We start from the raw sequence: 24547 nt of genomic DNA on the forward strand, positions 1-24547 counted from the left end.
TTTGCTAAGGATAACAGCCTCCAGCTCCAACCAGGTTCTCCCCCCCACAAAAAAAAAAAAAACCCACGATCTCATTCTTTTTCATGGCTGCATAGTGTTCCAGTACCACATTATTTTGATTAACAGAATACCATGTATTTTCTTAATTTCAGAGAGAAACAAAATTCATTCTTTCACTTATTTATCAACAAAGCTTTCTTAAAATTTACACTCTGTGCAGCAATCCCTGGACACATCGGAATTGTGTATTCTCCTGCTCTTCTCATGCAACCACATTTCTTACCTCTCCTCTTTTACTTCCCTTCACTTCATCATGCCATTTTCATATGACTGCCTTTAAATTGAAACGATCAACACGAATGTCTCAAGCCAGAGTCCCATTTCATGTCTAACCTTCAGTAACATTTCCTCATTTTGTGGCATTTGTGATAAGTGACGCAGGGGCTCCACAGAACCCTAACTCCCAGAATCCCTAGAAGGTAGGATTTGCCAAACAAATTAAGGAAGCAAACAGAACCAATAAAAAATGCATAAAATAAAAATAGTTATATATTTTTAATGTCATCATTGAATTTTTGCCAATAAAACTAACATTTTAGCAATACAACTACTTTTCTCTAGAAACACTTTTAATTCAGGTTTTTCACTGATGTCACATTAGTCTTCTGTAAGCTTTAGAGTTTTGCTTTAATAATCTCAATATTTTCCCATGATAATTTCTATAAAACTGTGTGCATGAACAGGCTGCATCTTCATATAGTCTTAGAATAATTGACTAAATTCTGTATTCTCTTGGATTTAAAAAAGCCATTATTATTCTTCATTTTCTAATCCAATGATAATAGTTAAGGGTCAGCAGAAGTATAGAATTTCTCATTGTATATATTTTGGAATCCTAGTTCTAAGAAAAGTGACACTATAATAAATGTTTATGCAATTTATTCAAAAATGTTCATATATTCATATTTAATATCCAAATGTGCTAAAAACCTATCAAGGAGACTCTTAAGAGTAACTAAATTTACAGGGCTTCATGTGGTAGGTGCTACATGACTCCTTTACAGGAAATAACACCGTGAAACCACCACAGTGGTCTCATGACAAAGCTTCTATTATCATCTGCATTTTAGAGATGAGAAAACCAAGGCTTAGAGAGGGTTGAGTAACATCCAACTCCATCTATCTAGTAACTGGTAGCAAGGGGTCAGTTGGGGGGAAATAGGGGAGGGACGGTGGGGGGTGGGGAGCTGGGGAGAGATAGCAGGGGGGGAGATGCCAGATGTAGGTGATGGGGAGGAAGGCAGCAAATCACACTGCCACGTGTGTACCTATGCAACAATTTTGCATGTTCTTCACATGTACCCCAAAACCTAAAATGCAATAAAATAAATAAATGGGGGAAAAAAAAAGAAAGGAAACTTGCTCTTAGATTCTTGAATGCCAGCACACTAGGAACTGGCTTTATTTAGACTCATTTAGATGACGTGGTCACAGAAGCAAAGAATTAGAAGGAATTTTAGAAGTCACAGTGGAAAATGGTATGGTGTTGAGAGCAGCAGCTGAAATCTTAGGTCTGTTATTTAGCAGCAATATAATCTTGGCGTATTAGGCTGTTCTTTTGCTATAAACACCTGGGACTGGGAAATTTATCAGAAGAGAGGTTTAGTTGGCTCATGGTTCTGCAGGCTGTACAAGAAGCGTAACACTGGCATCTGCTTCTGAGAGGCCTCTGGAGGCTTACAATCATGATGGAAGGCAAAGGAGGAGTGGGCACATCACGTGGCGAAAGCAGAAGAGAGCAAGAGGGAGGTGCCATCCACTTTTAAACAGCCAGGTTTCACGAGGAGAAGTCACTCACTTTTGCAAGGGGATGGTGCTAAGCCATTCGTGAGAAATACACCCCCATGATCCAATTGCTTCCCACCATGCCCCACTTCCAATACTGGGGATTGTAATTCAACGTGAGATTTTCGAGGGACACGTATCCAAAATATATCACTTGGATTACATGTTAACCTCATCAGTCTTCAGTTTCTCCTCTATAAAATGGGCATAATAAAATTAGTATGTAAAACACACCATAGAGTGCTCAGTACCTGCTATGTATTAAATAAGGGTAAATTCTGTTAGAAGTAGTATAAAGAAGATCATATATGAGAATGAGGCACCTGCTCAAGTGGTCTGATGGAAGAACACAGGAGCATGAGGCAATTATGGTAACACAAATTCTGAGTGTAGCGGAGCTGCAGTCTAGATTTAGCAAAATGCAGTGATACACATAGTATGCATTGACTATCCGAAAAATATATATTTAAATTTTTTTAGAAATAAAGAATTCTAGGCCAGGCATGGTGGTTCAGCCCAGTAATCCCAGCACTTCGAAAGGCTGAGGCGGGCAGATCACCTGAGATCAGGAATTCGAGACCAGCCTAGCCAACACGGTGAAACCCTGTCTCTACCAAAAATATAAAAACTAACTAGGCATGGTGGCGGGTGCCTGAGATCCCAGCTACTCGAGAGGCTGAGGCAGGAGAATCACTTGAACCTGTGAGGTGGAGGTTGCAGTGAACCAAGATCATGCCCCTGCACTCCAGCCTGGGCAAAAGAGTGAGACATCATCTCAGAATAAAAAAATAAAAGTAAAAAAATAAAAATAAAGAATTCTAGTGATAAATATTTCTATAGTAAGCATCTAGTGGTATTCATGTATAAATATGCACATATTCATGCAAAATTAACTTGGCAACAGGAACACGTACTTTTTACCTTGCATTAAAATAATATTTTTACACACATTATTTGTAAGACACACATTTTGAAAAAATTCCCCCATAGCCTTCATTTAAAAAATGAGCAGAGAAAAAGGCTAAACCATCATGCTCACTTGCTGGACCCTTTTTCTGAATCACGGATTATAGCTGGGGTCTTGGGAAAGCCTGAGATCATGAAACAGCTTTTAAAGATATAAAACTAGTAATCTGTACAGTAGCGATCAAACCATAAGACATTACCTGCCATTGTCTCCTTAATGAGAGATAAGATATCAATTTGCAAAGCACAGATTGTTCGATATGTGTTATTTTATATTGTTATACAATCTCTAATAACGTTTGATTTGGAAGCACAGCCCTTTTCTTACATTAGGAAGTTTGCTGTTTGATTGTCTTTTCTACTGTAATCCAGTTATTTTATGTAATACCTGTTTAAGAAGAGATTTCACATTTTACTCCATATGTCTGATATATTTAGAGTTGCCTAAATGAAAAGGCAGTAATTAAACAATATTCAACATAATGTTTTAGAGAAAACATTATATTGGCTATTGTTGAGAAAAGATCTCAGAACTGAAAATAGGGAATTTATCCACTGTTGGTGTTTACATATTATATCCCAAATGAAATAACAATACTAGATAGTGTCTTTGTTTTTCATCTTCTTCTAATAATCAAAATTGAATTAGAGGATAGCTAAATTTGAGGCCATTCTTTCTTCTAAGAATGAGCCACTTATTTTATGATTAATAATGAACAGCCTATTAATATTTTCTTTATTGTTACTTACCAGTACCTCAAAAAGTGAAACCCAAACTCAGGTCCGCAACATTTTCACCAATCTGAAGACAAAAACTGTAATAAAATTTTGTCACTTATCTTTTCTTAAAAATAAATATCCTTCATTCTTAAATAATACATCACAGTTTCTTGTTATGCTGTTACGAAGCCCTTTATTTGAAGAATGATGGTTAAAGCAGAGATATGAGGGGTTTTCTGAGGTTTATTTGAGAAAATAAAAGGCTGGACTCTTTAAAACATTATTACTGCTGTGGTTATTTTTATTTTACTGGTCTAGGAGATTAAGATGTCTGGAATTTTACAGTTATGGAGCCCCCTTTCAGTATTGAAACAGAGCATGCAGTGATGGCTTCTAAATATTTTAATCCTACAAAATAAATGAGGATTTTGTAAGTCTTTCAGCTGCCAGTGAATTGATGACATATTTACTTTGCATGAATGACATGGTATGTTCAACCTAGGGAAAAAAAAAAACAAAAACATAAACTCCTTACCTAGGAGTTGAAACCAGAAAAATGTACACAGCAATAAATGAAAAATTTTGCACTGGATACATATTTAAATTGGTAAGACAGATTTTATGCAAGCTATTGCAGTAGGAGAGAGAGCTGTCCGTGTAGAACTGAGGTTAACTCCAAATACAACAGGGACGAGTGGGGATTTATATCAAACAGGTAAAGTGAAGGGGTCAGTGGACAGAGAATTACTAAGAGAGGATGTCGACAGTAGGGGATCCTCACTAAACTGTCCTAACAGGATTCCTACTAGACAGGCCAGGGACTTAAGTATCAAAAGTGGATGGATGAGAAAGATGATCAGATATTTGGATGTAAGAATTCTATCTAAACCGACTTAGCAGGATTCTTCTCTACAACTGGGCTCGGCAGGCCAAAATCCAGGCCTAGCTGAGAAGATACCTCAAAGAAGGAGCTTGACTAAAGTTTGGTCAAGAAAAGAATCTTTGTCAAGATTGGTTAGAAAGGAAGACAGGAGACACTAATACCTCACGTGATGTTTTAAAAGAGTCAGTTTTTGAAAAATTGACCTAAACCTCTGAGCTTCATGTAACAGGCAAATTCCTTTGGATGAGGGTAAAATAAGAACGTTCACTTGAGAAAATTTCCATTTTGAACTGTGTGAAAGCATAGTTTAAAATCCTCTCGATTTTTGATTGTCATATGTTGTCAAATTGATTTTAATGACATCTCACTCCCTTGCTCAAGATCTCTTCTGGTAGATCTGAGTTTTAATTTTTTTTCTAGTGTTGGGATTAAAGCTCAAGAGTAGATATTCCTAATAGGGTTGAGACAATCAAATGAGTTATAATTACTACTTTTTACCAAGAGCATTCTTTAAGGAGGGAGAAGATAAGAGCAAATCTTATCTTTTAGTATCTGTTAAAATGGTTTCACTTTACACCGTGTTTACTTGACATTTTAGTAAACATAACAGCAGACTCTCTTTTCATTAGAACTATCCTGGGAAATTCCTTAAATTATCTTCTCAGATGTCGCTTATCCCGCCATCTGTCAGCAATGCAGAAAATTTAGCATTAAATTCAAACGCTTGTTTGTGCCTAATCTTTTGAGGTTACCTAGTCTGCTCAGAAAGATAAGAACAAACAACCTCAGTAAGTGCTTGTTGGGCATCTCCCACTGGCTGGCACTGTCCTGTGTCCTAAGTGACCCCTGCCCTTTTAGGTCTTACAGACTAAAGTAGTGGAAATAGACAAATATAAAATGATATGCCTTTTGGACAAGTGCTAAAACAAGATATGGCTTAGAGTACCGTTGGAAGACACAAGAATAGTGTCTATCTCGCTTCCTGGGTTGGGGTGGGGTGGGAATATGGGGGTGGGAACAAGGTGGGATTGTGAGAGTGTTTGTGTGCGCATAGGGCACTGGAGCTATGTGGGAGAGGAGAAGTAGCCTCCTTGGCAGGGGGAAGGGAGAAGGGAGGTGCCAGAGGTAATTTATAAGCTGAGACCCAAAGGATACAGTAGGAATTATTAAGAAGGGAAGGCGAGAACTAGGTAGAACATTCCTAAACAAAGTAATATCATGAGGATATTACACCCGGGCCTCTTTATCGCTGTTTGTCCAGTCTCTTTTACTCTGATCTACTTTTCTCAGTATCAGTATGATGGCCCACAGGCAAATGGAATATGAATTCAATTTAATATCTTACATTAAGTGTTTCTCAAACTCTAATGGACGTATAAATTACCTGAGTTTAATGTCAATATGCAGATTCTGATCAGTACTTCTGAGTTCCCGGGTATCTAACAAGCTCCCAAGTGACGCCAATGCTACTGGCTCATGAACCAAACTTTGCATCGCAATATATAGACAACTCAGTTTCCAGTAACTGAATACATCTCTCTCTAGAGAAATAACTGGATATTCCCTAGACTATTTTCATGATTGATATGACCTACTTATACTGCATGAGCCACTGCAGTGGTGGCAGTGCGGTGGCAACTTACCATCTCATTTAGTGATATATGAATTTTTTCTATAAAGAGAGCTGCTTTATAAAAGTCTGGTTTAAAATCTTTATAGAAGTCTGGTTTAAGCCACCACTTCAAATTCTACTTTATGCCTTCTTTCCCATCTTTATCTACATCCTCATTGAAATGCACTTAACAGTTTCAGCATGAAACCAGTTTGAAAGGTTGTGCTTAATAAATATTGTCAACACTTGTCAAAATCAAAGGAAAATGTCCCAGGGAAGAACTCGCAGCCTTACACATTAGGAAAGTTATAAAGCTGTACTGTATCTTGACAACAATTCTTTTAATATCAGTTTCAGCTCATTTTAATAAATGCATGAGTTTCATATCACTGCCATCTCTGCCTCATTCTGTAACGGCAAGTGTTCTGCCTCTCTAGAGATCAAGGACAGCATCATTGTAAATACTCTACAAATTTCTTCTCCATCCCAAAGGCATGGGAACAGACAGGGCCATGTCGTAAAGTCACCTATTGGAAATGCACACTCACATCACACGCTTTAAAACAGAAGCCTACCTCCTACATTTTCTTTGGATATTAGGCATCATTAAAGGGATATACAATGTGTTTCAGAAGATGTGTTTGCTTTAAATATGGGTGCAGTAGAGTTGCATTACACTTGTAGTCTAGTACTGCATTGACTTTTGCCCCACCATGTGACTCAACTTCATTTAATATTCACAACAATGAACAAATATATATGTGCTTATATATAGTTACTTTTTTTATTAATGCTATGTAGGCTTATCGTTAGAACCAATGGCATCAGCCTTGCAGGCAAGCAAAAAAAAATTCAAATTTCCTTTCATACTGTCATTTTCAACTAGGATTTACAGTCATCTTAAAGGCAGAAGGGCTTTATATCAGGATATCGGTGGACATACTTGTCATTACTTCCTTCTGTTAGATAAGCTCAAGTTCTTAACCTTTTGGGCGCATAAAAAGTATTGTGGCAGGTTGTCTATCTAAAACCATATATAACAGTATTTCATGGTTAAATAAGTAATTTTCAAGGCTGACCTTTTCATTTTCTCTATTTTTACATTATCCCAATTTTGGACCTAGCCATCTCTGCCCAAGTTAGATAGGATTTCCTTCTGGAGCAACCAGAGGCTGTTGAAGTGCTCTTTCTAAGATGTTTCATATCTAGAAGGAGCAACCTGAGGTCTGTGCCAGCCTTACTTTTCAGCCTGCCCACGTCCTACTCCTGCAGTCTCTAACCCTGAAAAAGTCATGGGAGATGTCTTAGCACTGGGCATAAGTCCAGGGATGACCTGGATGGAAGAGATCTACTAGCCCATCAGAGCTGTCTGGGGGACACATTAGCAACAGGACACAAAGCTGTGTGACCCGACATGCTGTCTCCCTGAACTGCACACAGGGCCTTGGCTGGCTCCTAGAGGGAGTCATATAACTTGACTTAGAGATCAAGATTTTATAGATCAAAATCAGCTTGGTTCATGGCCTTATCTTCCACATGTAAATTATTTGGAACCTAACAATAATCGCTGTTTGGCCTTTTGGTAAAAGCCAAACTGTCCTGTGGCCAAGAAAGCATTCAGAGAGATGTGCACACTGAGGTTTGCAGTAAATAGCAGCCTAAAAAGTTATAGGTCCACATTGTAAAAAACCTGTAAAAATAGGGGTTGAAAACTCAGGTATCTCTGATATTTTGCAAGTGACATCCAGAGATATGAGGGAATCACAGACTTTAAACGTGTCATTTATGAATGATGAGACTAAGACTCAGAAAAGCTAGGTGGCAGAATAGGTAGAGACTGGCAGCCAGGAAATGGAGTTAATTTCCTTTTCCTGCTTTCTTTCTCTCTTTCCCTTCTTTCCTTCCTTTCTTCCTTCCTTCCCTCCTTCCCTCTTTCCTTCCTTCCTTCCTTCCTTCCTTCCTTCCTTCCCTCCTTCCCTCCTTCCCTCCTTCCTTCCTTCCCTCCTTCTTTCCATCCTTCCTTCCCTCCTTCCTTCCTTCCTTCTTTTTCCCTCCCTTCTTCCTTCCTCTCCTTTCCTTTTCTCCCTCCCTCCCTCTCTCTTTCTCTCTCTTTCTTTTCTTTCTTTCATTTCTCTTTTTCATTCACCTTCCTTCCTTCCTTCCTTCCACCTTTCCTCAGCTAAACAGAGATAATATTCGTGTTATCCTTTCATTTACATTAGGTTCACTCTAGCCCTCAAGTGACAATTACTCAAAAAGTAATATATAAAAAATTTTAACAGAACAGATTTTATTTGAATTAATCTGTGCAGGTTTTGCCTGAATCTATGATTTGTTACACAGCACAGTAAGTAGTCATTTTTTAAAATGTCATTCCATAATAATGGAAATGCCAGCAGGCTACACTATTGCCATGTTTGACTAATGGCTAATTGAAAAATTGGCTAATTTAGTGCTTGAAACATGAGAGTTATATGTTAGATAGAAATAAATTGTTTATTTAACTGATCTTTTATTTGGCACTTTTTTTAAGAGAAAACATGTCACATTGAAAATTTTATGCAGAACTATCAGATCACATTGAAAATTTTATGCAGAACTATCAGATCATATTCCAAAAATATATGTTAATGAATTGTGCATGTTCTATGTGGTCAACAGCAACAAAAATTCAACATATAGATTTGAACTATCAGTACATTTTAAAAGTCCAAATTATTGTATTTTCAGAAGAAAATATTTAGAAATGCATGTAACATTTAGAGAGTTTTCTATATTTAAACGAGGCTCAATGTTGAGTTTCCAGTTATGTTTAAAAAAAAGTTTGATAACAATTTTCATTTTTATCATGCCTTAAAAATGTAGAAGTTTTTTTTTTTGTTTTTTTTGTTTGTTTGTTTGTTTGTTTTTGGAGACAGGGTCTTACTCTGTCACCCAGGCTGGAGTGCAGTAGCATGATCTCAGCTCACTGAAATCTCTGCCAACCAGGTTCAAGCCATTCTCATACCTCAGCCTCCTAAGTAGCTGGGATTACAGGGGAATGCCATCAAGCCTGGCTCGTTCTTTTGTATTTTTAGTAGAAACAGGGTTTCACCGTGTTGCCCAGGCTGGTCTCAAACTTGTGACCTCAAATGATCTGCTCAACTCAGCTTCTCAAAGTGCTGGGATTATAGGCATAAGTCACTGTGCTCAGCCAATTTTAAATATTTTTAAAATATTTATACAAATCTGTACATCGCCAAGCCCATCAATATTGACAGAGATACGGGGAGGGATATTAGTCTATAATTTTGGAGATAGAGAAGTTGAGGAGCTATCTCCAGCCACAGAGAAAGTAAAGAGATTATCCGCTTTTTCTAAAATCTACATTTTTTTTAAAATGGTACCATTCTGAGTCCAGATTACAATTATATTTTACCTCCATTTAAAATGTAAAATGGTATTTTGTTATGTGTTGGTGTTTTCAGAGCTGAATTAATGTGGCAATTGAGAAAAATTTATTTGGGTTTTAAAACTGCTTGCTTAGGAAAAGATGCTAACAAAGTCAGTAGTGAGACAGATGCAATTTGTTCCTTCAAAGTGCCGTGGAAGGCATTGGTATACAGTTTTATGGTCACAGTAGGATCACCTGTAGTGGTCTCACCAATTACAAAATTGTATGCAACAAAGAAATGTCCATTTCGGCAGGGGGATTGGCAGTGTTTAATGAAATCTGAAAATATGATTTTTGATACACCGTGTTGTGATTTGTTTATTCATTTATTTCCAAATATAGAGACGACTCACTGGAATGTGTTTTTGTGTTTTGGGGCACAAACAGCAACTTGGAGTCATCACGGATGTATGACGTTTTGGAACCGCAGCAGGGCAGTGGCTGCGGAGGCTCAGGAAGCAGCCGGGGGAACTCCATCACAGCCTGTAAGAAGGTAACCTGGCCTTACACCACTTTCTTCTTGCCAGTTGAACTTGAACACTCATTTAATTTGAAAATTTAAGCACTATTCCTAAAGTAGAAGCAACAATAAAAAGAAACAACAAAATGGTCCATGGTTTCCTTTCCCAAGTAAACCTTGATAACGTTAAAATTTTAGTTCATGGAAATTATCAGAAAATTCAAGCACAGAAAATTATAAGCCTCCACTGCCATACGACCTCAACTCAAGACTTTTCCCCAGTGTTTCTTCTTAAACTTAGCCATGAATAAGTTTCTTGCATCTCCTTTCAGAAAAATATTCATGGGTTTTGAATGACTCAACATATTATATTAAGTTACTAAATCTATATCTAAGAAAACTTTAGGGCTGTTTCGCTTTTGATATTTTCATAAAACAAAGGATATGCTTGGCTTATTTGATTAGGAAAAAGATAATTGTATTTTCTAGAACATAGACTTAAGAGCTGATAAAAAAAATTATACTCTAAGATACAAAAACACTTGAACAACATAAAATCATTGAATTTACCTCATTTTTCCAGCCAATCCAAATAAGGCCCAAAAACTTGGAAGTAGAATGTCCACAGTCCTGGTTTCCCACCTAATGCTTTTGTCACTACTTGATGCTGAATTCCACGAAAGCATGTTTCTTCTCATCCCAATTCAAAGTAATCACACTGGGTTATTTCATTTATTGCAAGAATATTAAATTATAAAAAAATCTTATAGTTGTAAATTAACACAAATTCTGATACTAAGCATATTGTATAAATGTATGTATTGTGTATATATATATGTAATATACATTATATACATACATATATATGTATGCATGTGTACATATGGGTATATATATGTTTATATATACCCAGATAAGCAGCCTTAGTTATTCTCTGCTTCTGTGAGTTTTATATGTTTCTAGTTTTCAAGTATTAAAGAAATTAACAAATATCTGTACTGAAAAATATACTTACTCCAGAAAGGTAGCATTAAACATAATTTTACAAAAGTATTTGCATACACTCATTCATAACCAAATGCAAAAAAAAGGTGTCTAGTTAATTAAGGATTCTTATTAGCACATGTCATATGATCTATTATTCTTTCTCTTATCAATTCATACAGAGGAATTGGTGCTAAAAATTCCACTTTTTAATACAGGAAACTAAGGCACTATAATTCAAAATGATTTCAAGTTATTCATAAAAGAGCGTATATTTTATAAAACTATTTATAAAAGAGGTCTCCAAGCCTTAGGCATACTCTGTTCAACTCTATAACTCCAAATTATAAATGCTTCATCAGATGCTGTACATTTTGCAGGGCTAAATAATTTTTAGTCTGTTCTAATTTTTAAAAATAAGTATATTTCTATTGATGCAAGTTTGTGTGGTATTTAAAAGAAGAATTGAATCCAGACTGCCTGAATTTAACAGCCAGTATCATCATTACTTGTGTGATCTTGAGCAAATGACTTTACTTCATGTCCCGATTTTCTCATGTGAAAAATGAAGAAAATAGTATTATCTGTTTTACAAGATTGAAGCAAGAACTTAATCAATTAATAGATGTGAAATGTTTACAGCAGTGCCTGGCACACTTCTAGCACTTAAAATAAAGATATCACTAATATTACTCTACAGAAGAATATTATCAGAAAGCATACAGTCACAGAAAATAATTCTGTATAGGTATTACCATGCCTAGAGAGCTAGGGATTTATGATCTGTTGTCTCATCTACAGTTATTTCCCTGGAAAAGAGGTAGTTACATTTATTTCTTTTAAAAAAATATATCCCATCTGGAAGCTACTGAACTGAAAGAGCTGTTTGGGCCTGCATGTCCACTCAAAAAATTAAAACTAGGGCCAGGTGCAGTGGCTCACGCCTGTAATCCCAACACTTCGGGAGGCTGAGGAGGGCAGATCACCTGAGGTCAGGAGTCTGAGACCAGCCTGGCCAACATGGTGAAACCCAGTTTCTACTAAAATACAAAAATTAGCTGGGAATGGTGACTTGCGCCTGTAGTCTCAGCTACTTGGGAGGCTGAGACTGGAGAATCCCTCAAACCCGGGAGGCGGGCCTTGCGGTGAGCCACGATCACACCATTACACTCCAGCCTGGGCTGCAGAGTGAGACTCCATCTCAAATAAATAAATAAATAAATAAATAAAATTAAAACTAATCTTTAATTCTAAATGCCTTCACTGGCATATATATATTTGCATGTGTATACATATGTATATATGTAAATGTATACATAAATATATAAATTTACAAATAATAATGTGAAATTTTAATGTAATCTGACTCATTTCACAATTATTTTTAGAAGAACTGTTGGGAAATTGAACCATATTAAATTGTCTTTATATTGATCCAATATAGGCCATTTTGTATGGCTCAACCTAAATACATTCAAAACTCTGTTAGATCTTGGGGAAAAATACAAAGATAGATCATAAGTAACCCTCACCCTTAATGAATTCACAGTATGGTTTGGGATATAATACTGGTTTCTCTTGTAAAAAGTCAAATAATAATTCATAAGTTAAACAGTTATCCAAGATAACAACAGGCACACCTTCTTTTATTTTACTTCACATTATTGGACTTGACAGATACTGCACTTTTTATAAAATGAAGGATTGTGTCAATCCTACATCCAACAAGTCCATCTTACCACTTTTCCAACAGAACGTGCTCACTTAGTCACTCTGTGTCACATTTTGGTAGTTCTCTCAATATGTCAAGCTTTTCATTATTACCAAATCTGTTGGGGTTATCTATTACCAGTGATCTTCGACATAACTATGGTAACTGGTTTGGAATCCAAGAACCGCACTCAAGTAAGAAGATGAACTTAATCAATAAATGTGTGTGCTCTGACTGATCCAAGGACAAGTCATCTTTTTTTTTTTTTTGAAAAAGAAGAAAGAAAGAAAGAAAAAAAGAATTAAAAAAAAGAATGAAGGACAGGAAGAAAGAGGAAGAGGAAGATGGAGAGAGAACGGGGGTGTTGCTTTATTGCCCCGGCTACAATGCAGTCTAAAAATGGGTATGCCTATAATTGTGCTTAATAACAGAGACATGAAAAAAAATGAGGGAAGAAAATAACAAACAAGCAGCCAACCAATATTTCATTTAAACCTGTAAATAGATGTGATGTGGTACTGATAAGAGTGTATATTCTGTGTATTTAAAGTGGAGAGTTCTATAAATGTTAATTAAGTTTACTTGTTCCAGATCTGAGTTCAAATCCTGGATATCGTTGTTAATTTTCTGCCTCATTGATCTGTATAATATTGATGTTGAAGTCTCCCACTATTATTGTGTGGGAGTCTAAGTCTCTTTATAAGTCTTATATATCTGGTATTCCTGTATTGGGTGCATATATATTTAGGATCTTTAGCTCTTCTTGTTGCATTGATCCTTTTATCATTATGAAATATCCTTCTTTGCTTCTTTTGAGCTTTGTTGCTTTAAAGCAACACCTGCTTTTTATTTATTTATTTATTTTTGCTCTCCATTTGGTTGGTAAATCTTTCTCCATCCCTTTGTTTTGAGTCTTTGTGTATCCTTGCACGTGAAATGGGCCTGGATGCAGCACACCGATGGGTTTTGGCTTTTTTTGCCTGTCTATGTTTTTGGACTGGGGGATTTAGTAGATTTAAATTTAGAATTAATAATAATATATGTGAGTTTAATACTGCCATTTAATGTTAGCTGGCTGTTTTGCCTATTGGTTGATGTAAATTCTTGATTATGTTGATGCTCTTTGCTTTTTGGTATTTTTTAGAAAGCCTGATACTGGTTGTTCCTTTCTATGTGTAGTGGTTCTTTCAGAAGCTCTTGTAAAGCAGGCCTGGTGGTGATGAAATCTCTGAGTGCTTGCTTGTTCACAAAAGATTTTATTTTTCCTTCGCTTATGAAGCTTAGTTTGACTGGATGTAAAATTGTGGGTTGAAAGTTCTTTTCTTTAAGGATGTTGAATATTGGCCCCCACTCTCTTCTAGCTTGTAGGGTTTCTGCTGAGAGATCTGCTATGAGTCTGATAGGCTTCCCTTTATGGGTAACCTGACCTTTCTCTCTGGCTGCCCTCAGTATTTTCTCCTTCATTTCAACTCTGGTGAATCTGGTGATTATTTGCCTTGAGGTTGGTCTTCTTGAGGAACATCTTTGTGGTGCTCTCTGTATTACCTGGAGGTGAATATTGTCCTGCCTTGCTAGGTTGATAAAGTTTTTCTGAATAATATCCTGAAGTGTATTTTCCAGCTTGGATTGACTCTCTTCGTCACATTCAGGTACACCTATCAAGCGTAGATTAGGTCTTTTCACATAGTCCCATATTTCTTGGAGACTTTGCTCGTTCCTTTTTATCCTTTTTTCTCTAATCTTGTCTTCTTGTTTTATTTCATTAAGTTGGTCTTCAACTTCTGATATCTTTTCTTCTGCTTGATCGATTCGGCTGTTAAAACCTGTGCATAGTTCGTGAAGTTCTCGTGTTGTGTTTTTCATCTCCATTAATTCACTTATATTCCTCTGTAAATTGTGTGTTATTGTTAACATTTCGTCAAACTTTTTTTTAAAGTTCTTAGTTTCTTTGCATTGGGTTAGAACAAGTTCTTTTAGTTCACAGAAGTTTCTTATCATCCACCTTTTGAAGCCTGCTTCTGTTAGTGGAACACACTCATTCTCCATCAGGCCTTGTTCCGTTGCTGATGAGGAACTGTGATCCCCTGTAGAGGGAGAGGCGTTCTGATTTTGGGTATTCTTAGCCTTTTTAGGATGTTTTCTTCCCTTCATTATAAATTTATCCATCTGTGGTCTTTATAATTACCGTCTTTATAATTGGGTTTCTGAGTGGACGTCCAACTTGTTGATTCCCAGCGCTAGAATCTGAGCAACCCGCTGCGCCAGCCAAAACAGCAGCGTTATGATTGATTGTGCTTTTCTGATGCTGCACCAAGAACAACCGCACCAAGGCAGTGGCAAAACCGCCTCGCCGGTCGCAAGAGTCGTGCTGGCGACACGTGGGGCTCCTCTGCTGGGAATCTCCTGGTATGTGAGCAACAAAAATTCGTCTGAAAGTGTGGCATCCTCTTGTTCTCTGCACTTTCACTGGGAGCTACAATCCCAAGCTGCTAGTGATCAGCCATCTTGGATCTCTCTCCAGGACAAGTCATCTTGTTAGAGGCTAATGCAGCTGATAACTTTAAGTGTCGGCCAATGCTCATTTCCTATTTCAAAAATCCTAGGGCCCCTAAGTATTATGCTAAATCTACTATCTGGGTTCTATAAATGGAACAACAAAGCCTGGATGACAGCACATCTGTTTACATCATGGTTTACTGAATATTTTAAGCCCACTGTTGAAGCCTACTGCTCAGAAATAATATTCCTATCAAAATGTTACTGCTCATTGACAATGAATCTGGTCACTTGAGAGCTCTAGTGGAGATATACAAGGAAATTAATGTTTTCATGTCTGCTAACACAGAATCCATTCTTCAGCCCATGAATAAAGGAGTAATTTTGATTTTCAAGTGCTAATGTTTAAGAACTACATTTCATAGGGCTATAGCTCTCATAGATAGTAATTCTTCGATGGATCTTGGCAAAGAAAATAGAAAATATTATACAAAGGTTTTACCATTCTAGATGCTATTAAGAACATTTATGATTGATGGCAGAAGGTAAAATATTAACATAAACATGAGTTTGAAATTTGATTCCAACTCTCATGAATGATGGAAGGGTTCAATACATGTGGTTGAAATAACAAGAAAACTAGAATTGCAAGTTGAGCCTGAAGAGTGACTGAATTGCTGGAATGTCCCCATAAATCTTGAAGGAATGAGGAATTACTTCTTATGCATGGAAAGAAAGTGGTTTCTTGAGATGGACTCTACTCCTGGGGAAGATGCTATCAACATTTTTGAAAGCAGCAAGTTTTGTGAGGATTAACTCCAATTTTGAAAGTTCTCCTGTGGGTAAAATGCTATTGAATAGCATTGTGTGCCCCAGAGAAATCTTTTGTGAAAATAGACTTCATCAATGTAGCAAAGTTCATTGTTGTCTTATGTTAAGAAATTGCAACAGGTACTGTAACCTTCAGCATCCATTACCTTGATCAATTAGTAGCCAGCAACCTGAAGACAAGGACCTTTCACCAGCAAAAATACTACAACTCACTGAAGGCTCAGATGACTGTTAGCATTTTTTTAGCAACAAAGTATTTTTAATTAAGTTACATAGTCTTTTTGTTATAATGCTATTTCACACTTAATAGACTACAGTATAGTATAGACATAACTTTTATATGCACTGGGAAATCAAAAATTTTGTGAGTCCCTTTACTGTGTGTGATATTTGCTCTGTTGTGGGGGACTGGGATTGAATATCTCTGAGACACTGGGATTGAATATCTCTGAGACATGCCTATATAAATCCATAGAAAACAGGTATTGTTTTTATTAAAAGCCAAGAACAAGATTGTCCTTAGATCTGCAATAGACAGCAGCAAGTTCAGCGGAAGGTACTCAGAAGGATGATCAAGATTTGAATTGAGGAAGAATATACAACCAAACTTGGAAAGGGCTGCTGCAAATTAATGAAGAAGTCAGTACCTTCCTTGGTAATATATTTTTTAATATTTATAGCATTTTTTTTCATTTCAATTATTCTCTCAAGTTTACATAATAATTGCATCTAAAAGACATATTAGTAACTGTATATGCCACGAGTCAAACACTGTGGGGCTGTCATTGTTTACCTTCTCTTCGAAAGAGTCTTTCACCAACATTTTCTTCTTCTTTGTATCCAGAACAAAAGCACCCAATAAAAAGTCATTTAATATTGAATGGATTTTATGCCTTTATTAATTATTTTATTATTAAATAATACTGTAAGCTAATTCTTTAAAATCTTGTTAATCACAGATCACAGAACAGGGAAAGTGAAGATCCGTATGTTAAATGCACATGCAGTGTATGTTCTGTACAAAAAAAGGCAAAAAGAACAAGGACAGTTACATCTGAAAAGTAGCAAGGCTGTCCTGATAAATCACCACTCTTCACAGTCAATCAGCCTTCACTGAGAGTAACACGGATAATTGAAATCTATTGGTAATTCCCCAAACTCATTTCATGTAATCGTGTCATCTTTTTCCTCATCAAACCTTTTGATCAGAACTGACATATTGCTAAATTAACTGGTGGGAGAAGTAAAACAAAGGTCCACAAGATAATGCATTAGTTGGATAATCAGCCTCTGAAAAATTGCAAATTGACTGAATTTCTTTCACATGTTTCGTAATGAATCTCTAAGGGTTTCAGGAATCCTACCCAGACACAATTGCTTGTGTTCCTGAGATTTCCTCTGTAGTATTGGAGAAATACGGTCTCTGAAACCTGCAGCTCTGAAAAGGCAATAGCATTAGGAAAGAGACTTTGGTGTACTTCGTTGAAGGAAGAACTCTTCAATATATAGTTTTGGTAGCAAGAGATGGTCTTTCCCCAGAGCTAAGATGTCCACACCATTCAGTGACAATTTGCATATATTGTCTTGGTATTTTGTTAATTGACCCCCGTTTGCTCACAAAAGTGCTTTGGTATCCAAAATAAGTTGTATGGTCATCCCATCTCTGGCTTCAGATTTTTTTCTCTCCCTCTCCCTTTTTCAAGAGCTAAAAAAGTTAGATAAATTCACACTGAGGTTTTAGTGATTGCTTAATGGAGTAATAACAGATAAATTATGTTTACTACTTCTATTGCCTCCTCCCTTAACTGACATTGATAATTGAGCCTATTGAACTTGGACATAAACTCAGAATTCTACTTATTATGAAGCTCTAAACAAACACTTTCAGTCCATCCAAGTTGACATGTGAGCTAACCTCTATGTCACCCTTAGTATATGCACTGAGACACAGGGACAGTTTTAATGCATGCAATATGATTTCCCAAAATAATGCATTTAATATGATAGAATTACAAAATATTGTAAGAAGAAAATGGACAAGAGCTGCTGGGCAGGGAGCCCTAAAGTTCTCCCCTTAGTATCCCTTGAATTATATTTCACATAAGCATTGTCTGATGCCCCCATCCCATACAATAACTCCTTCTTCTTTTTTTTTTTTTTTGTTTGTTTTTTTTGAAACGTATTGCTCTGTCGCTCAGGCTGGAGTACAGTGGTGCGATCTCAGTTCACTGCAGCCTCTGCTTCCTGGGTTCAAACGTTTCTCCTGCCTCAGCCTCCCAAGTAGCTGGGATTACAGGTGTACACCATGACAACTGGCTAATTCTTTTTGTATTTTTAGTAGAGATGTGGTTTTGCCATGTTGGCCAGGCTGGTCTTGAACTCCTGACCTCAAGTGATTCACCACCTTGATCTCCCAAAGTGCTGGGATTACAGGCATGAGCCACCATGCCCAGCCCAACCACTCCTTCTTATAAGACAAATACAAACACCATTGCTAAACTGAATCTTAGGGATTTTACACTAAACAAGCTAAATGATTATATGTGTTACTCTTTTGTATTTGTTTAAAACTAAGCGAAAATTCTTCTTAGCCTTTTTATAATCAATAAAAAACTGTTATCTCCAGAGCAGCAGTGGGATGTTGTGTATCAATCCTGGACTTGGAATTGAGAGACCTGATTTAGATCCCAGGTTTCTCTTCTTGCTGTATGAGCTTAGGCCAGTGATGTAACCTGACAGATTCTCTAAGGTTAGTGTGACACTTACATACAAAAAGGTTTGTGTATACCCTTGGCACACAGTTGACGCTTAATGAATATTGGTTCATGCTAAATAAGTAATCTTTTAGACAATGGAAGTCTTTATTTAATTGAAATTTAAAAACTGATATAAACATAACATGCAGTATGCCTCCATTATATTGAATATCTGTTAGATTTTCCTTTCCTCTTAAAGCATTATTTTCAATGTCATATTTCCACAACAGCTGGGCATTTTCAATCTATGCTTTACATCACAGACTGAAGGTTTGCTATTTGGGATATAGTGAAACCAAGTCTCTGAATAGGATTCATGTGAGGCAAAAATTGTTGGAGAAAAATCAACACCTAGAATATCCTTCTCTTCTCTTTTCATGTCATGTTAATTAAATCCGCCTTAAACTTGGACTTATCAAAGGCAGCAGACTGAAAACACTTCAGGTTCCCAGAGGCAGAGTTTGATCTTAATGTGACATCTGAACAGTTTTTTGAAGTTTCAAGAGCATTCTTGGCCATGATGCCCCCCTTTAAAGTGACTTAAATTTGCTGTCAACAGTGGCAAAGATATCTCTAAAGAATGACAGAATGGATGTCCCTGGATGTTTCATTTTATTCGGCAAAATACACTTTCATCTAAGCTCATATCTTTTTGATAAGATGTAATTAATGAAAGCAATTTAATTAATGTGTTCAGGCACAGGCATACAAATTGGAAGGCTTTTTCACAATCTGATCCCTATCTCTAGAGACACTTTTATTAGTCAGAATTTCATCGCTCTTGGACAAGAGCCCCAGAAATACTTCTGAGAAGCTAAGAAGTACTTTCACTGTGCTTCAAAGCTAAATATTCACATAATGGAAAATAGATATAATATTCTGTATTTGTAGAAGCTGTTTCTCTCAAAGAAACAAAAACTTTAAAAATGAATAAATGAAATTAAATAAAAATCAGCATTATTGAGCTTATTCACCTTTCTACAGAAGGAAGACACAAGAATTTCCCCCTGCAGTAAAAACCACTCTCAAGTCTTTAGACATGCTCTTCTGGTCTAGCAGCCTGTCAGTGGTCTTCAGGTTGGATTCTGACACCAGAGAATGGCCTAGCCAATTTTTGCCAAACAGCTAACTGTCCTGTTTTATCATCATTCTGCAAGAGCAATCAGAAGCATTGAAGAAACAGGGATGTTTGTAAGAAAAGACGTAGAATATTATCCTACTAAAAGCGACATTCAAAGAAAGCTAATCTGATAGTTTTCAAGAGAATTCCTTAAAATAAAGACAGTTTGCAATCTGGGGTGCCAGGAGGGGAATACTTGATGGAGATGGGGATAGGGGAGGGGAGGGAAGGTGAAACCAATGTAGGTGTAGTGGATGGAGAGAAAAAGAAACCTGGGCAAGATACATTTGGCAGTCATGATTAGGAGAACTCTTTGACCGTAAGGACTGAACAGAAGAATGACTACTTAGGATAAGATATTTATGAATGGTGGAACATCTGAGACCACTGGGAAGAAGGCACTGGGAGGCAGAGAGGAGAAGAATCCATGACTCCAGATTCAGCCCAGTTGCATCTAAAGACCAAGCCACACCATTCCCTCTGGAGGCAATTTCATTCACCATCTAAGGAAACTTCTGTATACCCTGAGGCACATCAACATCAGGGTTGTACTGAGGACAGAACGCAAATAATAAAAGCTTTGATTAGGGCTCATTTTTCCTTCCTTCAGCAAAAGCAGGTCAAGACTGGCTTTTCTCGTCTTAAAGGCAACCAGGTCCACACAGAAACAGAGAGGTGGGGCTGCCTGTGCTTCGTGGAGGGCTCATCCTCTAGAAAATGGTGGGAAATTTTTAAACCACCAGTTATGGCTTGTTTTGCAGTTTTAATACAATTCAGCTTCCTATCCCGAAGTCAGTATGTTTGACGACTTCTGTTCTGGACTCTGAACTCTGCCCATTTCTCAATGCCTCCAGCAGTTTTTCTATACAGCAGTGACGATTCCAATGTGCCAGCCTTGTTCTGTTCTCTACACTCAGTTCCTTGAGCATCCTTTCCACTGTGGGTGAAAAACCCCTGGAAGGAAACTGCATGCTTTTACTTTTTTCTAAAAAAAAAAAAAAAAAAAAAAAAAAAGGACTCTGAAAATCCAAAATAGCTTAGAACATTTTGTGGAATTGAAGCTGATGTCGCACTGCTAGAACTAGGCAAGTGATCTGTTTTTCTGAATACCTGTGGTCATTACCCCAAATCTTTTGTATATTATGTATTAAATATCTCTATCTAGAAATACAATGAGTTTACATTGAATACATCTAATCTGGCATTAAAAATTCCCCTTTCTATCTTTGGGGACTTAAAAAAAAAAGTCTCGCCAGCCCTGCTCCCTGTCACTAGCCTCAGGGCCTCCTCTGTTTTCTTTCAGTCCCTCCTGTAAAAAAAGTTCCCAGCAGAGTAGTCTGGAGTAGGCACTACATTCCCCACATGTCCTCATAGCATCCATCTTTCTCATATCCTGCCAGACTCACCCTTCCAATGAAAGCGCCCGTTTTCAGTCCTGCCAGTGTCAAAGTGGGAAAGAAAAACATGGCTCAGATAAACTGGAACATCTCTCTAAAAGACACCTTCTGGCTCATGATCCCTTCAAGTGAGCCCTCTCCTTTGCGTACTGACATTCACTAGGCACAACTCTGCCTCTCGAGAAGGAAACTCACTCTGAAAGACTCGTATCAGGGCTCATACTCTCCAGGATGGAAAGCATCCAAGAAGAAAATGTATTCCTTCACAGATTATGTGCTCATCTGCATGCATCTTAAAAGGCAATTGTTTCCTGTAGCTTTTTCCCAAGAAGAGAGAAGTCAGAGAATAAAGAACTGACTTATTTTATTTTATCTTATCTTATTTTATCATTTTATTGCAACGGAGTCCTGCTCTGTCACCCAGCCTGAAATGCAGTGGTGTGATCGTGGCTCACTGTGACCTCCAACTCTTGGGCTCTACTGATTGTCCCACCTCAGCCTCCTGAGTAGCTCAGACTATAGGTGCAAAGCACCATGCCTGGCTTACTTTTCATTTTTATTATTTTGTAGAGATAAGGTTTCAGTATACTGCCCAGGTTGGTCTTGAACTCCTGGTCACAAGTCATCTTCCTGTCTGGGTCTCTGAAAGTGCTGGGATTACAGGCTAGAGTCACTGCAGCCAGCCATGTCATTTATATTTTAACTGCCACAGTCCAAAAGCATGCACCAATACTCAAGATTAAATCCACTGTTCCTTTGTCCAGTGGCCAATTCTGCACTACCTATATTTTGCATACCGACACGAAGGAATTCAAAGTCAATAGAAGGCTTTCATACACTTTATATATCTTCCTACGTGTGTTTCTTCTTATATTTTTCTTCTCTTAACATTAAAATCGCATTCCCTTCACTGATAGTGTAAATATTATAGCATTATACTGACTCTAAATAGCAATTAATCAGCTGTCCTCTATTTATGCATCTAACTCAATTCCGCTTAAACCGTTGCTGATCATTCATAAATTATACTATATTTGCATTTCCTGAGTATATCTGTTTTTGTAACTCTTGCATCTTACACTTGAGACTCAAACTCAGCTATCGCATTCATGTGGATAAAGCTCTTATCAACTTTCAAAGCATTCTTCAGCCAGCTGACATCTGTGTGATAGGACGGAAGCCATGTGGCCTGACCCTCCGTTTCCAGTCCTCATCAGTTCCCAAGCTCTAACTCATATAACTGCATTATACCATTGACACCTAAGAAAATTTAGAAATTTTGTAACTTATCATTTTAAAAGTATCATAAAATACTGGAGTTATTTTAGCCTTTGGAACAAAATGGTTCTCCATTATTAAGGAGAATTCACCAGCTCAAAGGCATGATTGGCTGGAAGGTTTGAGAGGGAAATGGTTAGTAGTGAGCCTACCATTCATTCTCTCTCTCCCTTTACTGCGGAAGACGGGTAGGGGGAAAGACTCCCAGATAAGAGAAAACATAAAATTGTCGACTCATGATAAATATACTAATGAATGACCCTCAGATAAACTGTGTATTACCTATGAAATGCTTTTTGCAATATATACCTGGTCTAAGTTTGCTTCTGGCAAATAAATATAGATTACACTGCTTTACAGAGCATTTATCTCTGACAAATGTCATGTAAGGTTGTAATTTGAGTACAAAATGGAGATGCTTCATAAACAAAAGGCATCCTTTCTTTGAAATTCATGTCCTCATACGTGCAATGTAGAGACTTTGTATGTTGCCCTGGGCCAGGATGCATATCCTGGTATAATGCATGAATGCTTTACATCCAATCATATAGAATTAGAGAATGTGTCGTATGAATAACACATTGTCTTACCTTGGAAGCCATTTCTCCTTTTTGTCAAAGGAGGCTAATACACAAGAACTCAGGCAGTCATCCAGTAAAATCATCGTTACGAGAAAAATGTTATCCTAACATTTAATTAAACCTTCTGAGAAATGGAGACCACACCCTGAGTTTTTGATGCCAATTTTTTTCTTCCACAATAATTTTATTTCCAGTTTCTTTCATTGTTTCTTCTTAGTAGTTCACTGTGCTTTAAATAAGCATTACAGTTTCCCTGTGAAATAATGGGAAAGTATTTATATTCCAGAGTGAAAAACAAAAGATTATAGAATTATCAGAAAGTTTACTATGGCATAGGCTAAATCAGCATGAAGTTAAATGTATAAAATTACACAAAACCTCCTGACTTCTGGTCCTGCATGAGTGTGTGTGTGTGTGTGTGTGTGTGTGTGTGTACTAGGCTTTTAAACTGTTATAAAACATTTAAGTCAGCAATTAAACATTAATTAAGCCAGTGATTAAACTTTGCAAAATTATAGTAAGAAAGTTTTTTAGACTCTTAAGAGTACTTCGAGGTATTAAAGAATATCTGGCCCAGCTCAGCAAGGATTTTTTTTTAGTGAAAGATAAAAGATTCTTTTTTCACTACTGGGAACCTTCATTTCCCATCACTTCCTCTACCGCTCATTCTGCACCAGCCATTTACGTCCTTCAAGCACACCATGCATACTCCTGCTACGAACATTTACTCTCCCCAGTAATCTCGGCCTGGGAGGCTGCTCTGTCCTCAGATGGGAGTGCGCTGACTCCTCACTTCATTCCAATCTCTGCTCAGTGTCACCCTTAGAAAGCCCTGCCAAGGCATACTTTCAAAAATAGCATGCCTTATTTCCTTATCCCTTTGTATGGCTTTATTTATCTTCATAGTAGTTATCCTTATCTGACATATATGCTTATTTATAATTTATGTGATTATGATATGTCCTTCTACAATAGAATGAAAACAAGACAGTTTTTCATTCTTGTCTTGTTCACCAATACCCCAGTTAAATGCAGAGTGCCTGGCACAGACAGCAGGTACTCAACAAGCAGTTGACTGGAAGAATGATTGGAAACTTAATATGGATGGCATTATCCTTGTTTCATAATAGCATTCCAAAGTTAACATTAAATATAGAGTCTAATTAATACTTTTGAATATGAAATGAGCCAATATGGAATCCATGTTAAATTTTTTATTTTAAAGGTGTCTTGAAAAGAAAAAAGATATCTTAAAATTGAAAGGAAAACAAAGCACAATGAAATACCACTCTGCACCTGTTAGAATTACTAAAACAAATTTAAAAGCAAAAATTAACAGCACTGGGTACTGACAAGATACGGGACAGGTTGGACTCTGCTACCTTGCTGGTGGAAATGGGAAAATGGTAAACCCACTTTGAAGGACATTTTTTCAGTTTCTTATAAAGTTACCATATGACTTGGTAATTTCCCT

The 24547-nt window shown here is 37.0% G+C and overlaps 1 protein-coding gene across 5 annotated transcripts in view; it reads left to right on the top strand.

Moving 5' to 3' along the window:
- Nucleotides 1-24547, top strand: part of SPHKAP (SPHK1 interactor, AKAP domain containing) — a 166212-nt gene that overhangs the window by 33768 nt on the left and 107897 nt on the right. For all 5 annotated transcript variants that reach the window (XM_032277996.1, XM_032277992.1, XM_032277994.1 and 2 more), the window contains one exon: nucleotides 9847-9952. In XM_032277996.1, the coding sequence (XP_032133887.1) occupies nucleotides 9847-9952 (106 nt within the window). The remainder of the gene's footprint in view (nucleotides 1-9846; nucleotides 9953-24547) is intronic.

The sequence above is a fragment of the Sapajus apella genome, unplaced genomic scaffold, assembly GCF_009761245.1.
Source record: "Sapajus apella isolate SASKATOON/1434 unplaced genomic scaffold, GSC_monkey_1.0 scaffold10, whole genome shotgun sequence".
Classification (NCBI taxonomy): domain Eukaryota; kingdom Metazoa; phylum Chordata; class Mammalia; order Primates; family Cebidae; genus Sapajus; species Sapajus apella.